At 42.6% G+C, this 22,439-nt stretch overlaps 1 protein-coding gene across 2 annotated transcripts in view; it reads right to left on the minus strand.

Moving 5' to 3' along the window:
• LOC120991856 (sialic acid-binding Ig-like lectin 12) overlaps nucleotides 1-22,439 on the minus strand; it is a 999,480-nt gene that overhangs the window by 918,864 nt on the left and 58,177 nt on the right. For both annotated transcript variants that reach the window (XM_040420617.1, XM_040420621.1), the window contains exon 2: nucleotides 20,549-20,653. In XM_040420617.1, the coding sequence (XP_040276551.1) occupies nucleotides 20,549-20,624 (76 nt within the window). In that variant the 5' untranslated portion in view covers nucleotides 20,625-20,653. The remainder of the gene's footprint in view (nucleotides 1-20,548; nucleotides 20,654-22,439) is intronic.

The raw sequence follows: 22,439 nt of genomic DNA on the forward strand, positions 1-22,439 counted from the left end.
AAGCGAACCACTCGAGATTTTGTTTGGTTTAGGTTCTGTGAAATTTTTTGAAAAATTACAGTTTGGACCTGAATCGACTCGGACCAAACAGAAGTTTCTCCAATTGTCCTGAAAATTGGTTTATAACCCTCTCTAGTCTCCTAGGAAAACTTTTCTCTTTTAGTTTATTTTTTATGATTTTTTTCTTTCGTCCACCCAAAGCTCTGGAATGCAATGACAGCAATAGTAAATGATGTCTGAGTGACACTGACATACATAGCTGTGGGTAAACACACATTTGACAATGTTAATATACAGCTTGTTTAACCCCTTGATGACATTTTGCATCTTCGTGACCAGGCTTATTTTTGAAAATCTGGCATGTATCATTTTATGTGATAATAACTTTGGAACACTTTTACTTATCCAATTCATTCTGAGATTGTTTTCTCTTGACACATTGTACTTCATGTCAGTCATAAATTTGAGTCAATATATTTCACCTTTATTTATGAAAAAATCGCAAATTTAGCAATTTTCAAAATTACAATTTCTCTGCTTTTAAAACAGAAAGTGATACCTCATAAAATATTTATTATTTAACATTCCCCATATGTCAACTTCATGATGGCATCGTTTTGTAAATGTCATAAAAATTGTGACGTTAGAAGGCTTAGAATTTTAGAAACAGCAGTGGCTCGTTTTTTGCAGCAAGAGTTGACGTTTTTATTGGTACATGGTACATATGATTTTTTGATAATTCATTATTACACTTTTTGGGGCAAGGTGACCAAAAAATCGGTAATTTTGGCAGTTTTTATAAATTTATTTTTACGGCATTCACCCAGGTCATGTGATATTTTTTAAGAGAAGGTTGTTACGGACATGGCAATACCTAATATGTATACTTTTTTCTTATTTATTTAAGTTTTACACAGTAATAGCATTTTTGAACAAAATAAAAATGTTTTAGCGTCTCCATATTCTGAGAGCCATAGCTTTTTTATTTTTTGGCAAATTGTCTTAGGTAGGGTCTAATTTTTTGCGAGATGAGGTGATGGTTTGATTGATTCTATTTTGGGGGCATGCACCCTTTTGATCGCTTAGTGTTGCACTTTTTGTGATGGTAGGTGTCAAAAAATGTCTTTTTTGGCACTGTTTTTATTTTATATGTTTTACAGTGTTCACCTGAGGGGTTAGGTCATGTGATATTTTTAATAGAGCAGGTCGTTACGGATGTTGCAATACCTAATATGTATACTTTTTCTTATTTATTTAAGTTTTACACAATAATAGCATTTTTGAAACAAAAAACTAATCTTTTAGTGTCTCCATAGTCTGAGAGCCATAGCTTTTTTATTTTTTCACCAATTGTCTTAGATAGGATCTAATTTTTTGCGGGATGAGGTGATGGTATGATTGGTTCTATTTTGAGGGGGGCATATGCCCTTTTGATCGCTTGATGTTGGACTTTTTGTGAAGGCACTGTTTTTATTTTGTTTATTTTTTCCCGGTGTTCAGCTGAGGGGTTAAGTCATGTGATATTTTTAGAGATGGTAGTTACGGACACGGCAATACCAAATATGTTTAAGGTATTTTATTTTACTCATTTTTACCCATTTATAAATGTGCGTATATGGGAAAATAATATTTTTTTTACTTTTTTTTCTTCATTTTTCCATTTTTTTTACACTTTTTTTACACTTTTTTTTTACTCAGATCCACTTGGTTCTTGAAGATCCAGTGGGACTGATGGCTCTACAATACACTGCAGTACACTGTATAGTGTACTGTGGTGTATTTTCATTCACAGAAAGCTTGAGCAGGCTCCTGCCTCTGCCAGGCCCCTGTCATGACAAGCCTAGATGCCTGTGTAAGGCGTCCAGTTGCCTAGGTAACCATCGGGACGCTGCCACAGCAGAGCAACGGCCTGATGGGAGGAGGGAGCTTCCTCCCTGTTAACCCCTTCCATACAGCGGTCCCTACAGACTGCGGTATTGAAGGGGTTAAACAGCCAACATCAGTGGCAGCACCAATGTCGGCCATTACACTAGATGGTCAGATGTCTGTTACAGCTGACAATCTTCTACCACTCGGCCATCCTAAAGCATTGTGGGGCGGGAAGGGGTGGGGGGGTCGCCCCCCTCATTAGTACCTGGTTGCTCGGCCATCCTGAAGGGGGGGATCGGGGCACAATACACACAGCAGCACAGCCCTGATCTCCTCAACACTTACTGAGCAGATCGGAGCTGCATTGCTGTACGCTACGATTGGTCAGTCAAATCTGACTGACCAATCGCAGCAATCTAAAGGCAGGGATCACAATGATTGGTACCCTTCCCGGTGCCCAGACAGCTCAGCTGTCCGTAGCACCTGTTTAGATGCTTCCAAAAATTGTCCCTTACCGGGGGCAGGTGATGTTTACCTCCTTCATGACATCTGCCATACATTTAAGCTGGGTCTTTAACCCCTTCGCTACCAGCGTCGTACATGTACAGCGCTGAAGCAAAGTTTGTCCCGAACTTTAGGATTTTCGGACCCCGGACCCGAACTTTTCAGTAAAAGTTCGGTGTTTCGACGAGTTGATGACGCTTTTTGAAAGGCTGCAAAGCAGCCAATCAACAAGCGTTTTACTCTTGTGCCCTTAGAAGCCATCACAGTCATGCCTACTAATGGCATGGCTGTGATTGGCCAGTGCAGCATGTGACCCAGCCTCTATATAAGCTGGAGTCACGTAGCGCTGCACGTCACTCTGCTCTGATTAGTGTAGGGAGATGATGCTGCTGCTGTGAGGGAAAGAATAGGACAGAATCTTTAATCTGAAGTGCTTGTTATCTCAGCGATCTACCTAGATTTTGTTTTATGGGTGCAGTGCACAATCTTTTTACCCTACCCTGAGCCCAGTGACCCAGAAAAATAACTTTTATCCGTCTGTTAGTTAGGTGGGCGGCGGCGGCCATTTTATGTAAGTTCTGTGCACTGTCACAGTCAAATAGAAGCTTGAACTACTGCAAATATATTCTGGGTTTAAAAAAAATCCACCATTTTTTGCAAGACCCTACATCTGTGGCCTTTGCAGCATTTGTCAGTGTGCAATTTGAGCTTGAAATACAGCGATAATTTTCAGGGTTTTTAAAAAACACCCTTTTTGGGCAAAATACTAAATTTTACAGCCCTTGCTGCATTTGTCAGTGTGAAATACAAGCTTTAGATACTGCTGTCATATTCTGTTATTAAAAAAACACCCATTTTTGGCAAAATCCTAATTTTGCGACGTTTGCTGAATCTGTCATTGTTACATACAAGCTTGAAATACTACAGTTATTTTATGGGTTTAAAAAAGCACCACTTTTTGGCAATACCCTCCATCTGGGGCATATGCAGCATTAGTCAGTGTGAAATAAAAGCTTGAAATACTGCATTACATTTCTTGGATTTAAAAAACACCCTTTTTGGGCAAAATACTAAATTTTAAAGCCCTTGCTACATCTGTCAGTGTGAAATACAAGCGTTAGATACTACTTTCATATTCTGTTATTAAAAAAACACCAATTTTTGGCAATACCCTACATCTGGTGCCTTTGCAGCATTTGTCAGTGTGAGATACAAGCTTGAAATACTGCAATAATTTTCTGGGTTTAAAAAAAAACACCCATTTTTGGCAATATCCTACATCTGGGGCCTCTGCTGCATTAGTTAGTGTGCAATTTAAGCTTGAAATACAGCAATAATTTTCTGGGTTTTAAAAAACACCCTTTTTGGGCAAAATACTCAATTTTACAGCCCTTGCTACATCTGTCAGTGTAAAATACAAGCGTTATAAACTGGTGTTCTATTCTGTTATTAAAAAAACACCCATTTTGGGCCAAATACAAAATTTAAAGCCTTGGCTGCATCTGTCAATGTGAAATACATGCGTTAGATACTGCTGTTACATTCTGTTATAAAAAAAAACACCCATTTTGGGCCAAATACTAAATTTGCAGCCTTTGATGCATCTATCAGTGTGAAATACATGCCTTAGATACTGTTTTTCTATTCTGTTTTAAAAAAAAAACACCCATTTTGGGCAAGATCCAAAATTAACAGAGAATGAGGAGAGCGTCAAATAAGGTACGTGGCCCCGGTCGTGGTGCTGCTGGTGGAGCTCCTGTTGCAGGGAGAGGATGTGGTCGATATGTGCCAGCTACACGCACAAGTGAAACACCTTCCTCAGGTGCGAGTAGGCAACAGAACCTTCAGCGTTATTTGGTCGGGCCTAATGCGGCTCTACGAATGGTGAGGCCAGAACAAGTACAGGTGATAGTAGATTGGGTTGCTGACAGTGCCTCCAGTTCCTTCACATTGTCTCCCACCCAGTCTCCTGCTGAAAGATCAGAGTTAGCACCAGCAGCGATGTCCATCAGTCTTTCACCTCACCCCCTTGCAAATCAGCAAAGCAGTTTGAGCTCCAAGTCATGCAGCAGTCTCTTCTGCTTTTTGATGACTCTGCTAGCAGGGCCATCCACATAGTCCTGCCCCAGAAGTGGAAGAGATTGAGTGCACCGATGCCCAACCACTTATGTTTCAAGATGAGTACATGGGAGGACCACGGCAGCACATCTCGGATGATGACGAAACACAGGTGCCAACTGCTGTGGCTTTCGAAAATGTGCAGACGGAAAAGGAGGGCAGGGGTGAAGACTGGGTGGAAGATGATGTGGAGGGAAATGAGGTCCTCGACCCCACATGGAATCAAGGTCATGCGAGTGACCTGTGTAGTTCAGAATAAGAGGCAGTGGTCGCACAGAGCCACCAGCACAGCAGAAGAGGGAGCAGGGTGCAAAAGTAGAGCGCGGGGGCGGGCCGTCCCTAGACAGTACTCCTGCTACTTCCCACCGCAGCAAGGGATGGAGCACACCAAAGCAAGCTCCAAGGAGTTCCCTGGCATGGCAGTTCTTCAGACAATGTGCTGATGACAAGACTGGAGTGGTTTGCATGCTGTGCAATCAGAGCCTGAAGCGAGGCATAAACGTTCTCAACCTGAGCACAACCTGCATGACCAGGCATCTAAGTGCAATGCATGAGCTGCAGTGGAGTAGACACCTCAAAAAACAAGAAAGGTCTCTGGCTCCTCCTGCTTCCTCTTCTGCTGCAGTCTCGGCCTCTTCATTCACCTCTGGAGAGACAGTGCCACCTGCCACCCCGCAAACAGAGGATCTGCCAGCAACACCACCACCTGGGTCACCAAGCATCTCCACAATGTCCCACAGAAGCGTTCAGCTCTCCATCTGGAGCGGAAGAGGAAGCACCCCCCTACCCACCCGTGATCCCTGGCTCTGAATGCCATCATTTCAAAAATACTGGCCTTTGAAATGCTGTCATTCTGTCTGGTGGAGACAGAGAGTTTTAAAAGCCTTATGGCGGTGGCTCTCCCACATTACGTCGTGCCCAGCCGCCATTACTTTTCCAAGCGAGCTATCCCTTACCTGAGCATCCAAGTGGGGGACAAAATTGGGTGTGCACTGTGCAACGCCATCTGTGGAATGGTCCACCTAACTATGGATACGTGAACCAGTAAGCAGGGTCAGCATACTGGGTAAATGCAGTAGCGGCTGGGCCTGAGGAGGATAGCAGTTTGGCGCATGTCCTTCCACCACAGAGGATTGCAGGGCGCTTCTCTTTGCCTCCTGTTGCTTCCTCCTCCTACTCTGCTTCCTCATCCTCTACCGCCTACCCATCCAGTCAGCGTAACACCTTCACCACCAACTTCAGCACAGCCAAGGGTTAACGACAGCAGTTTTAAAACTTATCTGTTTGGGGGATGTGGACGGGTATGGAACAGCAGACCGATGAGTGGTTGATGCCAGTGAGTCTCAAGCCTGACCTGGTGGTGTGCAATAATGGGCGAAATCTCGTAGCATCTCTGGAACTAGCGGGTTTGACGCACATCCCTTGCCTGGCGCATGTGCTGAATTTGGTGGTGCAGAGATTCCTTAAAAATTACCACCATATGTCAAAGCTACTGCTCACCTGTCAGCTCTGCAGCGTAACTTCGGCCTTCCCGCTCACCGCCTCATATGCGACGTGCCCACAAGGTGGAACTCCACCTTGCACATGCTGGCCAGACTGTGCGAGCAGCAGCAGGCGATAGTGGAGTTTCAGCTCTAACAGTAACACTTCACCACCAATGAGTGGGCCTCCATGCAAGACCTGTGTTCGTTGTTGCGTTGTTTCGAGTACTCCACCCACATGGCCAGTGCCAATAACGCTGTTCTCAGCATTACTATCCCACTTCTATGCCTCCTTTAAAAAACACTGCTGGCGATGATGGAAGTGGATGTGGCACAGGAGGAGGAGGAGGAAGAGGGATCATTTCTTAGGGTTTCTGGCCAGTCATTCACAAGTGGCTCCGAGGGTGGGTTCCTGCACCCACAAACGCCAGGTACACAATTGGCAAGCCATGGCACAGTTCTGGAGGATGACGAGGTGGAGGATGAGGAGGAGGACATGGAGGAGGAGAAGGAGGAACCGTGTTCACAGCAGGGTGGCACACAAACCAGCTCATGGCCATCAATGGTGCGTGGCTGGGGGGATACAGAGGACAGCTTTTCGGTGCCTCTGGGCAGCCTGGCACACATAAGCGATTACATGCTGCAGTATCTCCGCAACGACCGTCAAGTTGCCCACATTCTAACTTGTGCTGATTACTGGGTGGCCACGCTGCTGGATCCCCGTTACAAGGACAACATACCGTCCTTAATTCCCTCACTGGAGCATGATCATAAGATGCTCGAGTACAAGCGGACGCTGGTAGACGCGCTGCTAGTGGCATTCCTACCTGACAGCAGGGTCACAGTGGAAGCACAAGGCAAAGGCAGAGGAGAAGGAAGAGGTCACCAACGCAGCTGGGGCACCACCAGCACCTCAGAAGGCAGGGTTAGCATGGCCGAAATGTGGAAAAGCTTTGTCAGCACACCACAACAACCAGCACCACCAGCTGATATGGAACATCTTAGTAGGAGTCAGTATTTCAGCAATATCGTGGAGCAGTATGTGTGCACATGCCTACACGTACTGAATGACAGGTCTGCCCCCTTCAAATTCTGGGTCTTCAAATTGGGCACATGGCCTGAGCTTGCCCTTTACGTCTTGGAGGTGCTGTCCTGCCCTGCAGCCAGTGTATTGTCTGAACGTGTGTTTAACACGGCAGGGGGCGTTATCACAGACAAGCGCAGCCGCCTGTCCACAGCCAATGCGGACAAGCTCACGTTCATTAAAATGAACCAGGCATGTATCCCACAGGACTTGTCCGTACCTTGTGCAGAATAGACATGTATACCGGCCTTACCCAGCCATTGTTAAAGTACAGCGCAATTGCTCATTGTTGTATTTTTGATATTTCCACTCTTTTGGGGTGTACCCTAATTTAAAAAAAAATAATAATAATTAAAACCAAAAACCAGTGTTGGCTACCTTGTCCTCCTCCACCACCGCTTTCACCTACAACGCTACGTCCACCGCCTCCTCAACCTCCTACTCTGTATGGACCTCCACCTCATACATGAAGATAATTTTTTAAAATTTGTACGTATTTTATTTTATGTAATTTGTAATTTGTCTGTTAAATTTTCGGGTGAAATTCACCAATTTTTGGCTGTAATTTACCCCTGCTCTACCTAGTAGACAGGTAAATAAATTTCACAAATTTGTCTGTTACATTTTCGGGTGACATTCGAAAAAATTTTGGCTGTGATATACCCCTGCTCTACCTAGTAGACAGGTTAATACATTTCACTAATTTTTCTGTTACATTCTTTGGTTGCCATTTTAAAATTTTTGACTTGAATAAACCCCTGCTCTGCATAGGTGACAGGGACTAAAATTTTAAAAAATCATCTGTTCCATTGGTGGGTGACATTAACCTATTTCTGGCAATAAAAAACCCCTGCTCTGCATAGGTGACAGTTACTTAAATTTCAAAAATTTTAATTGGCCCTTTCATTCGATCCTTCTGCTTTAATAAATTGTCCCACAATTCCCCTCCATCACATTGCAGCCATTGACCTCCCTTGGAAGTGGTCACCCTTTCTCACGCTCCGTCACCGGCGTGGAACCCTGATTCACCGCTAACCGTGAACAACATGGTAGGCACAGAAAAGAACATCGAAAGTTGAAGAGAAGATATCCAATTGGATCGTGGACATCACGGGGACGTGCGATCAGGCAGAAGTTATCTAGAGTTAACAAAGCGGCAGCAGGGCTTCTCCTGTCTAACGTTTCCAAATCCAAAATACCCCAGTTACATTCTCTATAATTTTTTATTAATCATTCCAATAACAGGGTATCTTAAGAGTCCTGTATTGTTATTTATCGTCACTACCTCCCCGAGTCGTGAGTGGGTAATTGCTGTGCGCCCCCTCCTTTCCTTCAATTCTTATGCTTCAATAATTTGTCCCACATTTGCGATTCAATAATTTGTCCCATATTTGCGCTTCAATAACTTTTCCCATATTTCCGCTCGATCAAAATTGTTTTAATCCATTTATCTCCCTTGGATGTGGTCTCTCCTTCTCACGCTCCCTCTCCGTCATGAAACCTTGATTGGCCGATAACTGTGATCAACATGGTAGGCTCAGAAAAGAACATCAAAAGTTGATAGATGAGATATCCAAATGGATGGTGGACGTCACGGGGACGTGCGATCAGGCAGAAGTTATCTAGAGTTAACAAAGCGGCAGCAGGGCTTCTCCTGTCTAACGTTTCCAAATCCAAAATACCCCAGTGACATTCCCTATAATTTTTTATTAATCATTCCAATAACAGGGTATATTAAGAGTCCTGTAATGTTATTTATCGTCACTACCTACCCGAGTCTGGAGTGGGTAATTGACGCGCGCGCCCTCCTTTCCTTCAGTACTTCTGTTTTAACAGCTTTTGCCATATTTTCGATTGATCACAATTAAATTTCATGCATTGATCTCCCTTGGATGTGGTCTCTCTTTCTCACTGCTGCACCCATGAAACCTGTATATAAGCCTGAGGTTTCCTCAGTTCTGGGTCAGCTCTCCTGGTGTGTGTTGTCTTGTCCTGTCCTGCTCTTGGTTTGTTCTTTCTCTCCCATGCTGCTGACCCATGGGATCTCTGTCTGTCTGTGCTCTGTGAGTTTCCCTACTTGTTCATTGATGTCTTCCTTCCTGTCTTTCTGTTATCTGTTCAGTCAGTTATGTTTTTGTTACTTTGTGTTTATTCATATGACTGTGTTCAGCAAACCTCTGCAGCAGAGTGTCATGACAAGGCCATGCAGTTTACTACTGGTGGAGAAAGTCCTTCTCTGCTCATTGCCACTCCTGCTCCCTTGCATGAACTCCTGCTTGTGTTATTATTTGCCCTGTTTTGTATTTACCTGTCTGTTATGTTTGCCTATGTGCCGTCGGTACCTTCTGGTACCTGTTGTCCATTCGTCCCTGCTGTCACTGTCTAGTTCACGCTCCAGAGTGGACCCTGGCAACTTCCTGCGGCAAAGTCTAACCTTACCATCTAGGCCTCTAGTGAATACCAGGAGTTGCTTAGTCACGCCCCTCTGGAGTATTACTAGACAGTGGCGCAGTGGGGGTTTTCTCCCACTGTGCTGACGGTACATAGAGCTCTTGTTTTGTCTGTGCTTCCTTCCCTGTTTTGTTTGTGCAATAAACTCTTATGTGTCTGTATCTGATTTCCGTTTGTTTATTGCATGACGACGCAGTGGTCTCTCCTGGGACCTCCCACTCGTGACAGAACCGCCCATACTGTTAAAACATAAAAATATTTTTCCAATACTGCAAATGGCGTAACATAATTTCTGCCAATTTGCAATTTTTTCTTTGCTTCTCTTCAAAAAAAGTAATAAAATGTGATCACAAAGTAACACACACTCCAAAATGGTATCAACAAAAACGACAGATTGTCCACAAAAAAAGATCCCTCACACAGCCCAGTAGACCTAACTATAAAAAATTAAAATCATTTCAGAACTTTTTCTAACTTTAATGTGACCTATAAACTGTACAACTCAATTGAAAAATATAAAAATAAAATAATATGGTTGCATAAGTGTGCACACCCTTAAACTAATACTTTGTTGAAGCACCTTTTGATTTTATTACAGCACTTAGTCTTTTTGGGTATGAGTCTATCAGCATGGCACATTTTGACTTGGCAAGATTTGCCCACTCTTCTTTGCAAAGACATTTCAAATCTGTCAGATTGCGAGGGCTTCTCCTGGGCACAGCCCTCTTCAGATCACCCCACAGATTTTTTATCGGATTCAGGTCTGGGCTCTGGTTAGGCCATTCCAAAACTTTAATCTTCTACTGGTGAAGCCATTCCTTGGTTGATTTGGATGTATGCTTTGGGTCATTGTCATGCTGAAAGATGAAGTTCCTCTTCATGTTCAGCTTTCTAGCAGAAGCCTGAAGGTTTTGAGCCAATATTGACTGGTATTTGGAACTGTTCATAATTCCCTCTAGCTTAACTAAGGCCCCAGTTTCAGCTGAAGTAAAACAGCCCCTTGGCATGATGCTGCCACCACCATGCTTCACTGTGGGTATGGTGTTCTTTTGGTGATGTGCAGTGTTGTTTTTGCACCAAACATATCTTTTGGAATTATGGACAAAAAGTTCAACCTTGGTTTCATCAGACCATAACACCTTTTCCCACATGCTTTTGGGAGACTTCAGATGTGTTGAAGTAACATAATTTGGCCTCCCTGTCACAGGAAGGAAAACAATATCCCATTTTGCTTTGATAGGGAGGGTCTAAAAGCATGGCTTTCCAGTAATCATCGGACAGATTGATGTCAATGATATACCTGTCAATACATAAGTGAGTCTACAGGTCGCCATCCTGGCCAGTGCTCCCGCGTCAGTTCTTTCCAACTCTGCCCTCACTGAGACGATTGGGTGTAGTGGCCGGGGTCACCATCATCATCATCATCATCATTATCCTCTTCTTCTTCCAGCTCTGATTCCTCTTCCTCCTCCTCAAGTGGTAGCAACTCTTCCTCCTCTTCCATGGAAGTTTCTCATTGTCGGTCCCCAACAGCTATAGGTCAGACAGCAAGATGCCTTAGCTGTTCTTCTTCCTGCTCTTTATTCACTACCTGTTGCATGAGCGTCAGCATCTCTTTAAAAATAAATATGGGGGGGGTGAGGGAGAACTGCAGCATAAACAGAATGAGCTGCCACTGCGCAACCTGGAAACAACACATACAGCTTTTTGCTGCTCTTACAGATTCTCGAGCATGTGCATGTGAGCGGTGTAGCTGCACACCATTCTGATGCTGCAAGTCCAGGAGAGCGTTTCATACCACATGAGAATGGTTAAAAAGATGGACAGTCTCCTGGACCTTGCCGGCACCTTGCATAAGCAGGGGGGCAGCGCCAATGAGGCGAGGTGAGGCGATTTCCTCAGGCAGCCCCAGGTAGGGGAAAATGGGAGCAGCGGAAGGGCTATGGTCAATGAGCACTTCAATTGTGGAAACGCTCATCTCTAGATATTCAGCTGCATTGCTGCAATCAGGACAGCAATACAGTTAAATGCTGTGACGGGGCATGTTAGCGATGTCTCCTGGCCCACGATTTCCTCTAATAGGCTACAGGAACTAAAACTAAAGCCTATCAGAGGCCGGTGTCATCATTATAGCGCAGCCTGAGCCGGGATGCATAGACCTCAGGGCACAGACTAGAAGAGGTTTGTGTCTTGCACTGCATCACTGACAGCAGAATGGAGGTAAGTATTAGAGTTTATTAGCTTTATTTGGCAGCATGGTGTTGGACCACAAAGGGGTGGGGGGTCATTATTATGTAACTGGAAAAAGCACTATGGGGACATTGCGGCTGTGAAAAGGAGCATTTTGTACTGACAATATATAGGTGCCACTAAGGGGACATTCATTGTACTGGAAGCACTAAAAGAGGGTAGTTTTGTACTGGCACATAAGGGGGTATTTTTCTACTTAGTGTACAGTACATTGAAAGGGAACATTTTTGTACTGGCACACATTATAAGGGAGCATTTCTGGAGGCCACTATGGGGACATTTGTTCTACATGGAGCACTAAAAGGGTTTTTTGATTTTTTTCTTTTGCATTGGCACATGTCATAAGGGAGCATTTTTTGTATTGGCACACATAAGAGGGTATTTCTCTACTGCCACACATTATAACGGAGCATATTTTTAATGGCACATATTACAAGGGGGGGTTATTTTATTGGCAAACATTATAAGGGGAAATTTCTTGCACTGGCACTGATACTGGCACACATTATAAGGGAGTATTATTGTACAGGCACGTAATATATTATTACTATTAGGGGCATTATTACTTCTAGGGGCAAAACGAGGGACACAATTTCTATTGGGTGCCCTGTTACCACATAGTGCACTCTGGAAGAGAATTATTACTATTGGTGGGATTTTGGGGAGCACTGTTACATTGGGAGGCACCCTGGCACAGTATCAGCTTAGCACAATTATTCTTGGAGGACACTAAGTTTATGGCTCTATAAGTTTCAGGGACACTATTTGCTGGGCACAGTTATTTTTTAGGGCACTCTGTGCCAATAATTATTGAAGGGGAACTACCTGTGTGGTAATAGCATTTTCACGGGGATTATCTGTTTCTACAGTATTGGGAAGCACAGTGGGCACAGTATTAAAGGTGACAGGATGGGGTATTCAGAAGGCAGGGGGGAGGATGGAAAAGTAGTTGTTAAACTCTGCAAAGTAAAGAGATGGCTGAAAGAAATCATCATGGCGGTCTGGTCTGGATGGGGAAGATAAAGAAAGAAAACATCTACATCAGAGGATGCATCACTGGATGTAACAGGTATATGGTGCTGTATTACCCTGTGCGTAATGTTTTCCAACAGTAGGGCAGAGGTTAGGTTAAGAAATTGGGGTGGGGGGGATGTTTCAGTGTTCACCTCAGGCAGCAGAAAGGCTGGGTACACCCCTGTGTGCAAGACAGTGTTTTTTTTTTTTTTTTAAAAGCCATGCAGGGAGCATATGTTAATTCTCCCAGGTTGAGGGCGGCCAGGATGTTGTGCTCATTGACGTTGAACACAGAGCCCAGTTTGAGTCGGTGAGGAGACAGCCAGCGAGATGTTTGCTGCTTGATGTACCGCAACAACTGCTCTCCGGTGTGGCTACTCTTGCCCAGGTCGATCAGCTCAAACATGTTGTGGCAACACTTGACTTGTCACATGTTATAGGAATGATAAGGATTGGGAGCGACGCTGTGTCCTACCGCTGTTGGAGACGAGACCGTGTCTATGACAGAGGAGGTGGATAAGTTCCTGCTGTGAGAGCCAGCCTGATGAAATGGTAGGGAGGGAGTCTAAAGCACCAAGCCATGCTGCTAGGGTGTTGCCTCTCCACTGCCACAAACTAATCGATCCAGTGGCCTTAAAAGACATGTACTTCCCATACCCGTAACAGCTGCTCCAGATGTCCACCGTGGAGTGAAGCTTGCCGCACAGTGAGAATCACAAGGAGTGGCCCTCCTTCTCCACTGTGTGAGAGTACAAGGCACTAATACAATGGCACGACAGCGACTCCACCACCAGCAACGTGACCAGCTCGGGGTTCAGCTTGTAAATAAGATAATTGCTGGTGGTGAAAAGTTTTTTTCATGGCCAATCATTGCATTATAGATGTCCCAAGATGGAGCCGATGCCAAGGAGGAATCTTAGCAGAAAAATAAAAAGGTAATGATGATGATGACAAAGATACCATATTGCTTGGGAATATGGGTTGGCTGCTACAAAGAATACCAGGAGATAGAGGACAGACTTGTGATTGTGAAAGTTGGACAGTTGTATTTTCCAAAAGGATCCGATGACTCCGCTTTATGTGCTGCAATAGAACTCTAGTACCTATGATTGTCTTTGAACTCCCAATGGTTTATTTTAATCCTACAGATCTTGCAGACGGCTGTGGTTTTGTGTGCCTGCCTTATGGTAAAAAAAAGCCATGTGAGAGTTGCTCACATAGAGCTACAGGCAGCCGAGCTTGGCTTAGCTCTGGCATGTTTTCAGCCTAACTCACCCACAGTGTCAGCAGCATTACTAGATACTGAAACAGATGTGGCCATGGCTATTTTTTGTGAGGTATGTTGCCTACGCTCTTTACTGCCGCCACCACCCTTCTCCACTGATAACCTTCTCCTCAGCACCCCTATTCTGTCCAGCACAAAATCGTCATTTTTGAAAACTAGAAGAATGGTCAGAACTCTGCAGAGGCGCATAAAGGAGTTCAACATATGGCTTGGTAAATGGTGTCAAGAGCAAGGATTTGGCTTTGTTTCTCATGATAGCTCTACTTGGAATAGAAAGGAACTGTACAAAAAAGATGGCTTGCATCTTTCTCTCAAAGGAACAAATGTACTTAGTGAACAACTCCAAGAATTTGCGAAAGAGTATTTAAACTAGTAAGGGGGGGCAAAAGAGTGAAAATAAAAGAGTCCAATTGCCCCCCAAAACAATGCCAGAACAGGTCAGAAGCACAGAGGTTAAGAAATGATAAGCTCAGAGTCCTGTCTACAAATGCTCGCAGTTTAGGTAAAAAAATCAATGAACTTGGGTCAATAATGGCATCTGAGAATGTAGATTTAGTGGCTGTTACGGAGACATGGTTTAATGAAAGAAATGACTGGGACATAACCATACCAGGGTACTCTTTATACAGAAGAGACAGAGAAGGCAAGAAAGGAGGAGGAGTGGCCCTGTATGTGAAAGATAGCATTAAATCTAACCTAATACAAGTTGGTGAGGCCAACATAGAGTCAGTTTGGGTTACGTTGCAGTTTGCTAACCATGCAGTAACTCGTGTAGGTGTGATATATAGACCACCTGGTCAAGTTAAAGAACTAGATGATCTACTAGTTGAAGAAATAGCTAAAATGACAATAAAAGGAGAAGTTATCATTATGGGAGATTTCAATCTTCCAGATATAAACTGGAAAACCAAAATAGCAAGTTCTACCAGGAGTACAGATATTCTAAATTCCCTACTGGGGTTATCTCTACAACAAGTGGTTGAGGAGCCAACCCGGAGGGAGGCCATTTTGGATTTGGTATTCACAAACGGGGATTCGGTATATGATGTCATTGTAGGCGAAACCTTGGGATCTAGTGATCACCAGTCAGTGTGGTTTAATATAAGAACCGTGAAAGAGTCCCACCACACAAAAACAAAAGTTTTAGATTTTAGAAAAACAGACTTTTCAAAAATGAAATTAGTCATAAATGAGTCCTTATCAGACTGGAACGGATTACATGGAGTCCAGGAGAAATGGGACTACTTAAAAGGTGCATTATTGAAGGCAACAGAAAATTGCATTAGACTTGTCAGTAAAAGCAAAAAAAGGAGGAGACCACTGTGGTACTCAGCAGAAGTGGCCCAAATCATTAAAAATAAAAAGCTAGCATTTTGTAATTATAAAAAAACCCAGAGCAATGAAGATAAGGAAATCTACAAGATTAGGCAGAGAGAGGCCAAGCAAGTTATAAGAACTTCTAAAGCGCAGGCAGAAGAAAAACTAGCTCAGTCTATGAAAAAAGGGGATAAGACATTCTTCAGATATATAAATGAAAAAAGGAAATTAAAACAAGGAATAACTAAATTAAAAACAAAGGAAGGAAGGTATGTAGAAGAGAATAAAGAGCTAGCCGACTGCCTTAATGAATACTTCTGTTCAGTTTTTACAAAAGAAAAAGGAGAAGGACCTCCACTAGAAAGAATGACTAATAAATCGTTTGATGCATGTATCTTTACAGAGGAAGATGTTCTAAGTTTGCTGTCTAAGGTGAAGACAAATAAGTCACAGGGGCCTGATGAGATACACCCAAAATTATTAAAAGAGCTTAGTGGTGAGCTGGCAAAACCGTTAACAGATTTATTTAACCAATCATTAGTAACAGGAGTCGTCCCGGAAGATTGGAAATTGGCAAATGTCGTGCCCATTCACAAGAAAGGTAGTAGGGAGGAATCGAGCAACTATAGACCAGTGAGTCTGACATCAATAGTAGGCAAATTAATGGAAACCCTATTAAAGGATAGGATTGTGGAACATCTAAAATCCCATGGATTGCAAGATGAAAAACAACATGGGTTTACTTCAGGGAGATCATGTCAAACAAATCTTATAGATTTTTTTGACTGGGTGAATAAAATAATAGACGGTGGAGGTGCAGTAGACATCGCATATCTAGATTTTAGTAAGGCTTTTGACACTGTCCCACATAGAAGACTTATCAATAAACTGCAGTCATTGAGCATGGACTCCCATATTGTTGAGTGGATTAGGCAGTGGCTGAGTGACAGACAACAGAGGGTTGTAGTCAATGGAGAACATTCAAAACAAGGTCATGTTACCAGTGGGATTCCACAGGGATCTGTACTGGGACCGATTTTGTTTAATATCTTCATAAGTGATATTGCAAAAGGCCTCGCTGGTAAGGTTTGTCTTTTTGCTGATGACACAAAGATATGTAACAGGGTTGATGTTCCTGGAGGGAAACGCCAAATGGAAAAGGATTTAGGAAAACTAGAAGAATGGTCAGAACTCTGGAAACTGAAATTTAATGTAGATAAGTGCAAGATAATGCACCTGGGGCGTAAAAACCCAAGGGCAGAATATAGAATATTTGACACAGTCCTGACCTCAGTATCTGAGGAAAGGGATTTAGGAGTAATTATTTCAGAAGACTTAAAGGTGGGAAGACAATGTAATAGAGCAGCACGAAATGCCAGCAGAATGCTTGGATGTATAGGGAGAGGTATAAGCAGTAGAAAGAGTGAAGTGCTTATGCCGCTGTACAGAACACTGGTGAGACCTCACTTGGAGTATTGTGCGCAGTACTGGAGGCCATATCTCCAGAAGGATATAGATACTATAGAGAGAGTTCAGAGAAGAGCTACTAAACTAGTACATGGATTGCAGGATAAAACTTACCAGGAAAGGTTAAAGGACCTTAATATGTATAACTTGGAAGAAAGAAGAGACAGAGGGGATATGATAGAAACTTTTAAATACATAAAGGGAATCAACTCGGTAAAGGAGGAGAGCATATTTAAAAGAAGAAAAACTACCACAAGAGGACACAGTTTTAAATTAGAGGGGCAAAGGTTTAAAAGTAATATAAGGAAGTATTACTTTACTGAGAGAGTAGTGGATGCATGGAATAGCCTTCCTGCAGAAGTGGTAGCTGCAAATACAGTGAAGGGGTTTAAGCATGCATGGGATAGGCATAAGGCCATCCTTCATATAAGATAGGGCCGGGGGCTATCCATAGTATTCAGTATATTGGGCAGACTAGATGGGCCAAATGGTTCTTATCTGCCGACACATTCTATGTTTCTATGTTTCTATGTTTCTATGTCATTGTCCTCACCCTGCCTGCCACTTTTATCAGACTATAAGTATAGGATCCTGGGCCCCCCTCCCCTGCTCTGTGTTTTCCCCGACTGCCACTGTCACTGACCCCATTTCCAATGCCATGGCTACAGTTACCACCGCCATCAACCCAGTTATGCATGCGGTCCCCAGCCACCTACCGAACCTCCTCCTGGGGGCAGCCAAAACGGTGACATATAATTTTGTACACTTCCCTGTGTATTGGTGTAATAATCACATACATGCTAGCTTTGATGAGTTCAGAAAACCCCCAAAATTTGATTAAAACATGTGGATACAGAAATAAACAAAAACATTGCGATTGAAGTAAATGGAAAATAGATACTTGAGGCCTGACCTTTAATATCATTTTATCACTCACATATCATTTTGTGTGCTACCCTGTGTATTGGTGTGGTGATCACCTATATGCTGGTTTCATTAAATTAAACACCCCCCAAAAAAAAATTTGGAACTATGTAGAGAAATAAATAAAAAGGAAATTAACTGAAACGGATGATTGAGGAATGATGCTCAATATCATGTTATCATTCACAGATCATGTGGTGCACTATCCTGTGCATTGGTGTAGAGATCACCAATATGCTGGTTTTATTAAATTGAACAACAGCCCCCCAAAAAATAAAATTCCAACTGCGTGGAGATACAATACATGAACGGATGATTGAGGGCCAGCCCTGACCCTTAATATCATGTTATCACTCATAGGTAAATTGTTGCACGACCCTGTGTACTGGTATACTGATCACTGATATGCTGGTTTAATTAAATTAAACCCCCCAAAAAATTAAATTCTAATCATGTGAATATAGAATAAATTGAAATGGACGATTAAGACCTGCTGTTCAATTTCACATTAACAGTCATAGGTAAAATGTTGCCCTATCCTGTGTATTAGTGTACTAATCACCTATATGCTAATTTAATTAATTTAATTTAATTTGCCCTAAATATTTCATTCTCAATCACTAATTTATATGTTTTTTCAAACTAAAACAAACAAAATTAAATATGTGAGATGACCTGACACAGAGTTCTCACTAGTATCATATATGCTATGCGAGATTGATCGTAAAACATTTTCGCTTATTTCACACTCAACCCGCATCCACCCCCAAAAAAAAGGATTTCTGTGAAAATGGGAAAAACATTGAAGTATTTCCTTACATATAGCTGCTTTGAGGTTTGCAGCAGCTGCAGTTCTTCTAGGAGGCACAGCAACCACAGCTCATCAGTCCTTCCTCTCTGGCTGACAGCTTCCCTGCCTGTCCCTATTCTAGACACACAATTCTTCTTCTTCATTGTAATTCAGACCTTTCAATGTACTGTCCCTGGCAGTACAATATAAGCTTTATTGATTTCTGACTGTCCTTGACTCCCTAAGATGTTTTTTCTGGCAGACACTGCATAGCCCCATCCACCTTCATTCACAACTCAGCACAGCTTGTTCTGCTAGGAACATACCTGCCTGCTGCAGCACTGATTGGCTCATCTAGGCTGTCTTTCGGCCTAGGAGCCAATCAGGGCAAGTCATCCCCCACACTTCCACTCGGATCATGTGAGAACCCTTCTTCTTCTTCCTCCCTACTGCTTTTTTACTGCTGACATATGTACTAGAATGGTGCGTTTGTCCAAAACAAACCTGAAAAAGGTTTGGATTCTATTGCCGCCAAAAATTTGAAAAAAGTTTGTTACGAACTGTTTTGTCATCTCTACTTTGCACCCAATTAAATGGAGTACACAATCACAAGCCAGGTGGATTTAGGTGATGGATTATTATTTACCAGCATCCTTCAACCCTTTCAATTTACTGCTGTCACAGGGAATATCTCCGGACCTTTCATACAGCCAGACAGATGGTGGTAGTAGTGCACAGATGGATGGAGTCAGAATCAATGTGTTCTGTTACAGAGGCATGGAGTCCCAAGAAAGGGACACTGTCATGGTGGGGAGGGGGGAAACTCCCCACCGTACAATGAGGAGGCAACTTGTAAGCAACAAGGCCAGGAGGAGGAATAAGGAAGCAGGTCACCTCCTACAGCGTCCCTAATTCTGGCCCTGACTCCTAACCATATGAGCCAACCCAAATGGTAGGAGGGCTCATACTCCGGAACCTCTGGGCCCTACTAACCCTCAGGAAATCCCTGGACTAGGAGCAGGGTAAAGACAACCTGTTCCTCCAAAACACGGACGAGCAGGAGTCTCCACCGGCCAAGCTGCAAAGAAAGGAGACCGTATACAGCATATGGAATTGGCAGGTAAGCGACAAATGCAAAACACTTACCTGCCACAGGCACACCGACTGGAACCCGTGCACAAATGCTGATGTCCACACACATTAAGGATACAGCACATACAACAACCACACAGGTATCCAGGACACACATAGCTGCGTATGGAAAATTGGTCCCCCCTCCGGGGAACCAGAGACCCCCATACGGAGGTTACAACCAACGTAAGACGGGGGAATGTCTAGCAAACATGCTGGACACCAAACACCACCAGACATGTAACACCAAACTACACATACAAACACCCTGAACATAACCCACTCCAAACAAATAAAGGATAGGAAGGGAAGGAGACACCGGGATGACATTGATGACAACTAGGATGGCCCTCATATGACAAAGAGCTAGGAGCAAGGTTCTAATGCAACAAAGGCAGTAGAACCACTGCCTCCAGCCAGCAAGCCACAGGTTTATATCAAGCTTGCGGCCACACCAAGGAACCACCTTAATCCTCAATAGCCAGAAGATTAACCCCTTCCTGACCAAACAGCAAGGAGGCACACCTTAAAGGGTAAGAGCACGTGCAAACCACAAACTACACGTTGCCCCTGGCAACCAGTCTGCACGGCAAACGCATCACGGTCAAACACCAATATGACCGTGACAGACACCCCCTATGAGGTCCAGATGCTGTAATAGGGCATGTTGACCTGGGTTGTCTTCAGAGTCAATCCTAGCTTTTTTTTGCATTTAAAAAATGGAGATGTGGGAGAATTTCTCTACATAGAGCATTACTATCTGTCTCACTCCTTTTTCTCTAAGTTACTAATATTTTAATGAGTGAAGTTGCATAATAACATACAGAGTAATATACCACATACAGTGACTATAAGATACTTACTGCTCCACAGCTGGGAATCAATCAAAACTAAAGCCAAAATATAATACATGGAAAATACATGTTTTTTATTCCCCATATTCTTTGTTACATTGATTTCTCTAGGATCTAGAGGAAAAAATATGTCAGAGTAAATACTAAGAATAAAATGAGAGGAAACAGATATACTGTAAACATGATTATATAGGTACGATACATTTACACTTGTGAATTAAATACTCTATATATACTACAAGTAAGAGCTCACTGATCTATGCATAAAGACACACGCAAAGACTGGAAACATGAATAAATGTAGACTGCATTACTGATATACTTACTCTAAAAAAATGTATAAGCTATTTACACACATGTTTGATCAAAATTGTGCCTGGCCCATCTACAAGCGACAAGGTTACTTCTAACAGAGGGAACCTACACTAACAAATATGCCTCTCGTACATTTGAGGGAGTATCTGTCCACTTTTGGACTTTGTACTGCTGCCCATTTGCCCCGGGTCTATTAATCAGAGGATGATATAGCTGGATTCTACATTGCTGGAGGAGGTCCAATCTGTTGGAAGCCACCTTGTCTTTAGTAGATGGGCTTGGAAAAAATTCTGACCAAAAATATGTGCAAGGGGCTTCAAATTTTAATATAATAAGTATAGCAATAAAGCAGTTTACATTTATTCATATATGGTCTATAGTGGTCACTCAATATCTGGTGCTACACATCAGGTACACTGCGTAATAGATACAACACATTTATTCAAAATCAATCAATACAATATATCTATAGACATGCAATTCAATAGGACATAATATCAATTACTATAAAACAATCAATTTGTATATTGTAGTCTGTCTATATTTCTAAAAATTCATAAAGATTATTACATGCATTACTATATTTGATAAAGGAGTTGATTATTTATGGATTTAAAATTCTATAAAACTATTCCATAAAATTCCCAGAGGATTTCATATGCGCTCATTATAGTGCATTCAGTAGTGTATTCAATAGTGTTACGTTGATGCACTTCAATTAAAAGTCTCAATTGTATGGCACACTATTAGATGTTTTGATCCACAATCTCGATTATATGGTACACTAGTGGGTTTTTAGTGCTTATTGTATACTCACTGATTGTTGTCCAGTTTTCTATCTCTGACTGTGGTGGCGTCCCACCACAAGTCAGTGCACTCACCCAACTTATTTTGCTAGATAGCGTGTGTCCGCCGGTAGTGTATCTCCGAGATGCCGCTACGGTGATCATGGGCCTCCTTCCGGCTTTCAGCTGGGCGTTCCACGTGTTGCCAGCGTTCCACATGTGACTAGAGTCACCAAGTGATCGGGACGTCAGAGGATCCCACGTGATCTAAAGCTTCTTTGATGGCCTTGGTTACAGTTCCTATGTTTTATCGGCGGCGGTACCAACCTCTGTGTATACGATTTTTCGTTACTTGCTCGTAACAATCAGCTGATAATTCCGGAACAGTAGGGCGTCTTTTCAATATAAGGATCTCATCCACTCCCGCTATACGCGTTTTGAGGTCACGGACCTCTTCCTCAGTAGCTGGTTTTGAGATCCTCCATTCTTTCATTATATACCCTCATGGGTCACACCCTATTGCTTAATTAAAGTTCTTTACAAAATCTGGTTTGGATTCTAATTTTCGATCCTTCCTTTATTCGTAGGCTATGGAATAATAATCTATAATATTCTATCTATAATATTCGTAATACTCATTATATAAAAGTGCATAGCATATTCACATATACGATAATAAATATATTTGTCCGATTAATATATTTTACATTTTTCGTTCCTTTTTCTTTTTCTTTTTTCGTATGTAATTTACTTAGAACTCTATTCTATATGAAATCCATTTGTATACATTAATCCACAAT

Source organism: Bufo bufo, chromosome 1, assembly GCF_905171765.1.
Source record: "Bufo bufo chromosome 1, aBufBuf1.1, whole genome shotgun sequence".
Lineage (NCBI taxonomy): Eukaryota > Metazoa > Chordata > Amphibia > Anura > Bufonidae > Bufo > Bufo bufo.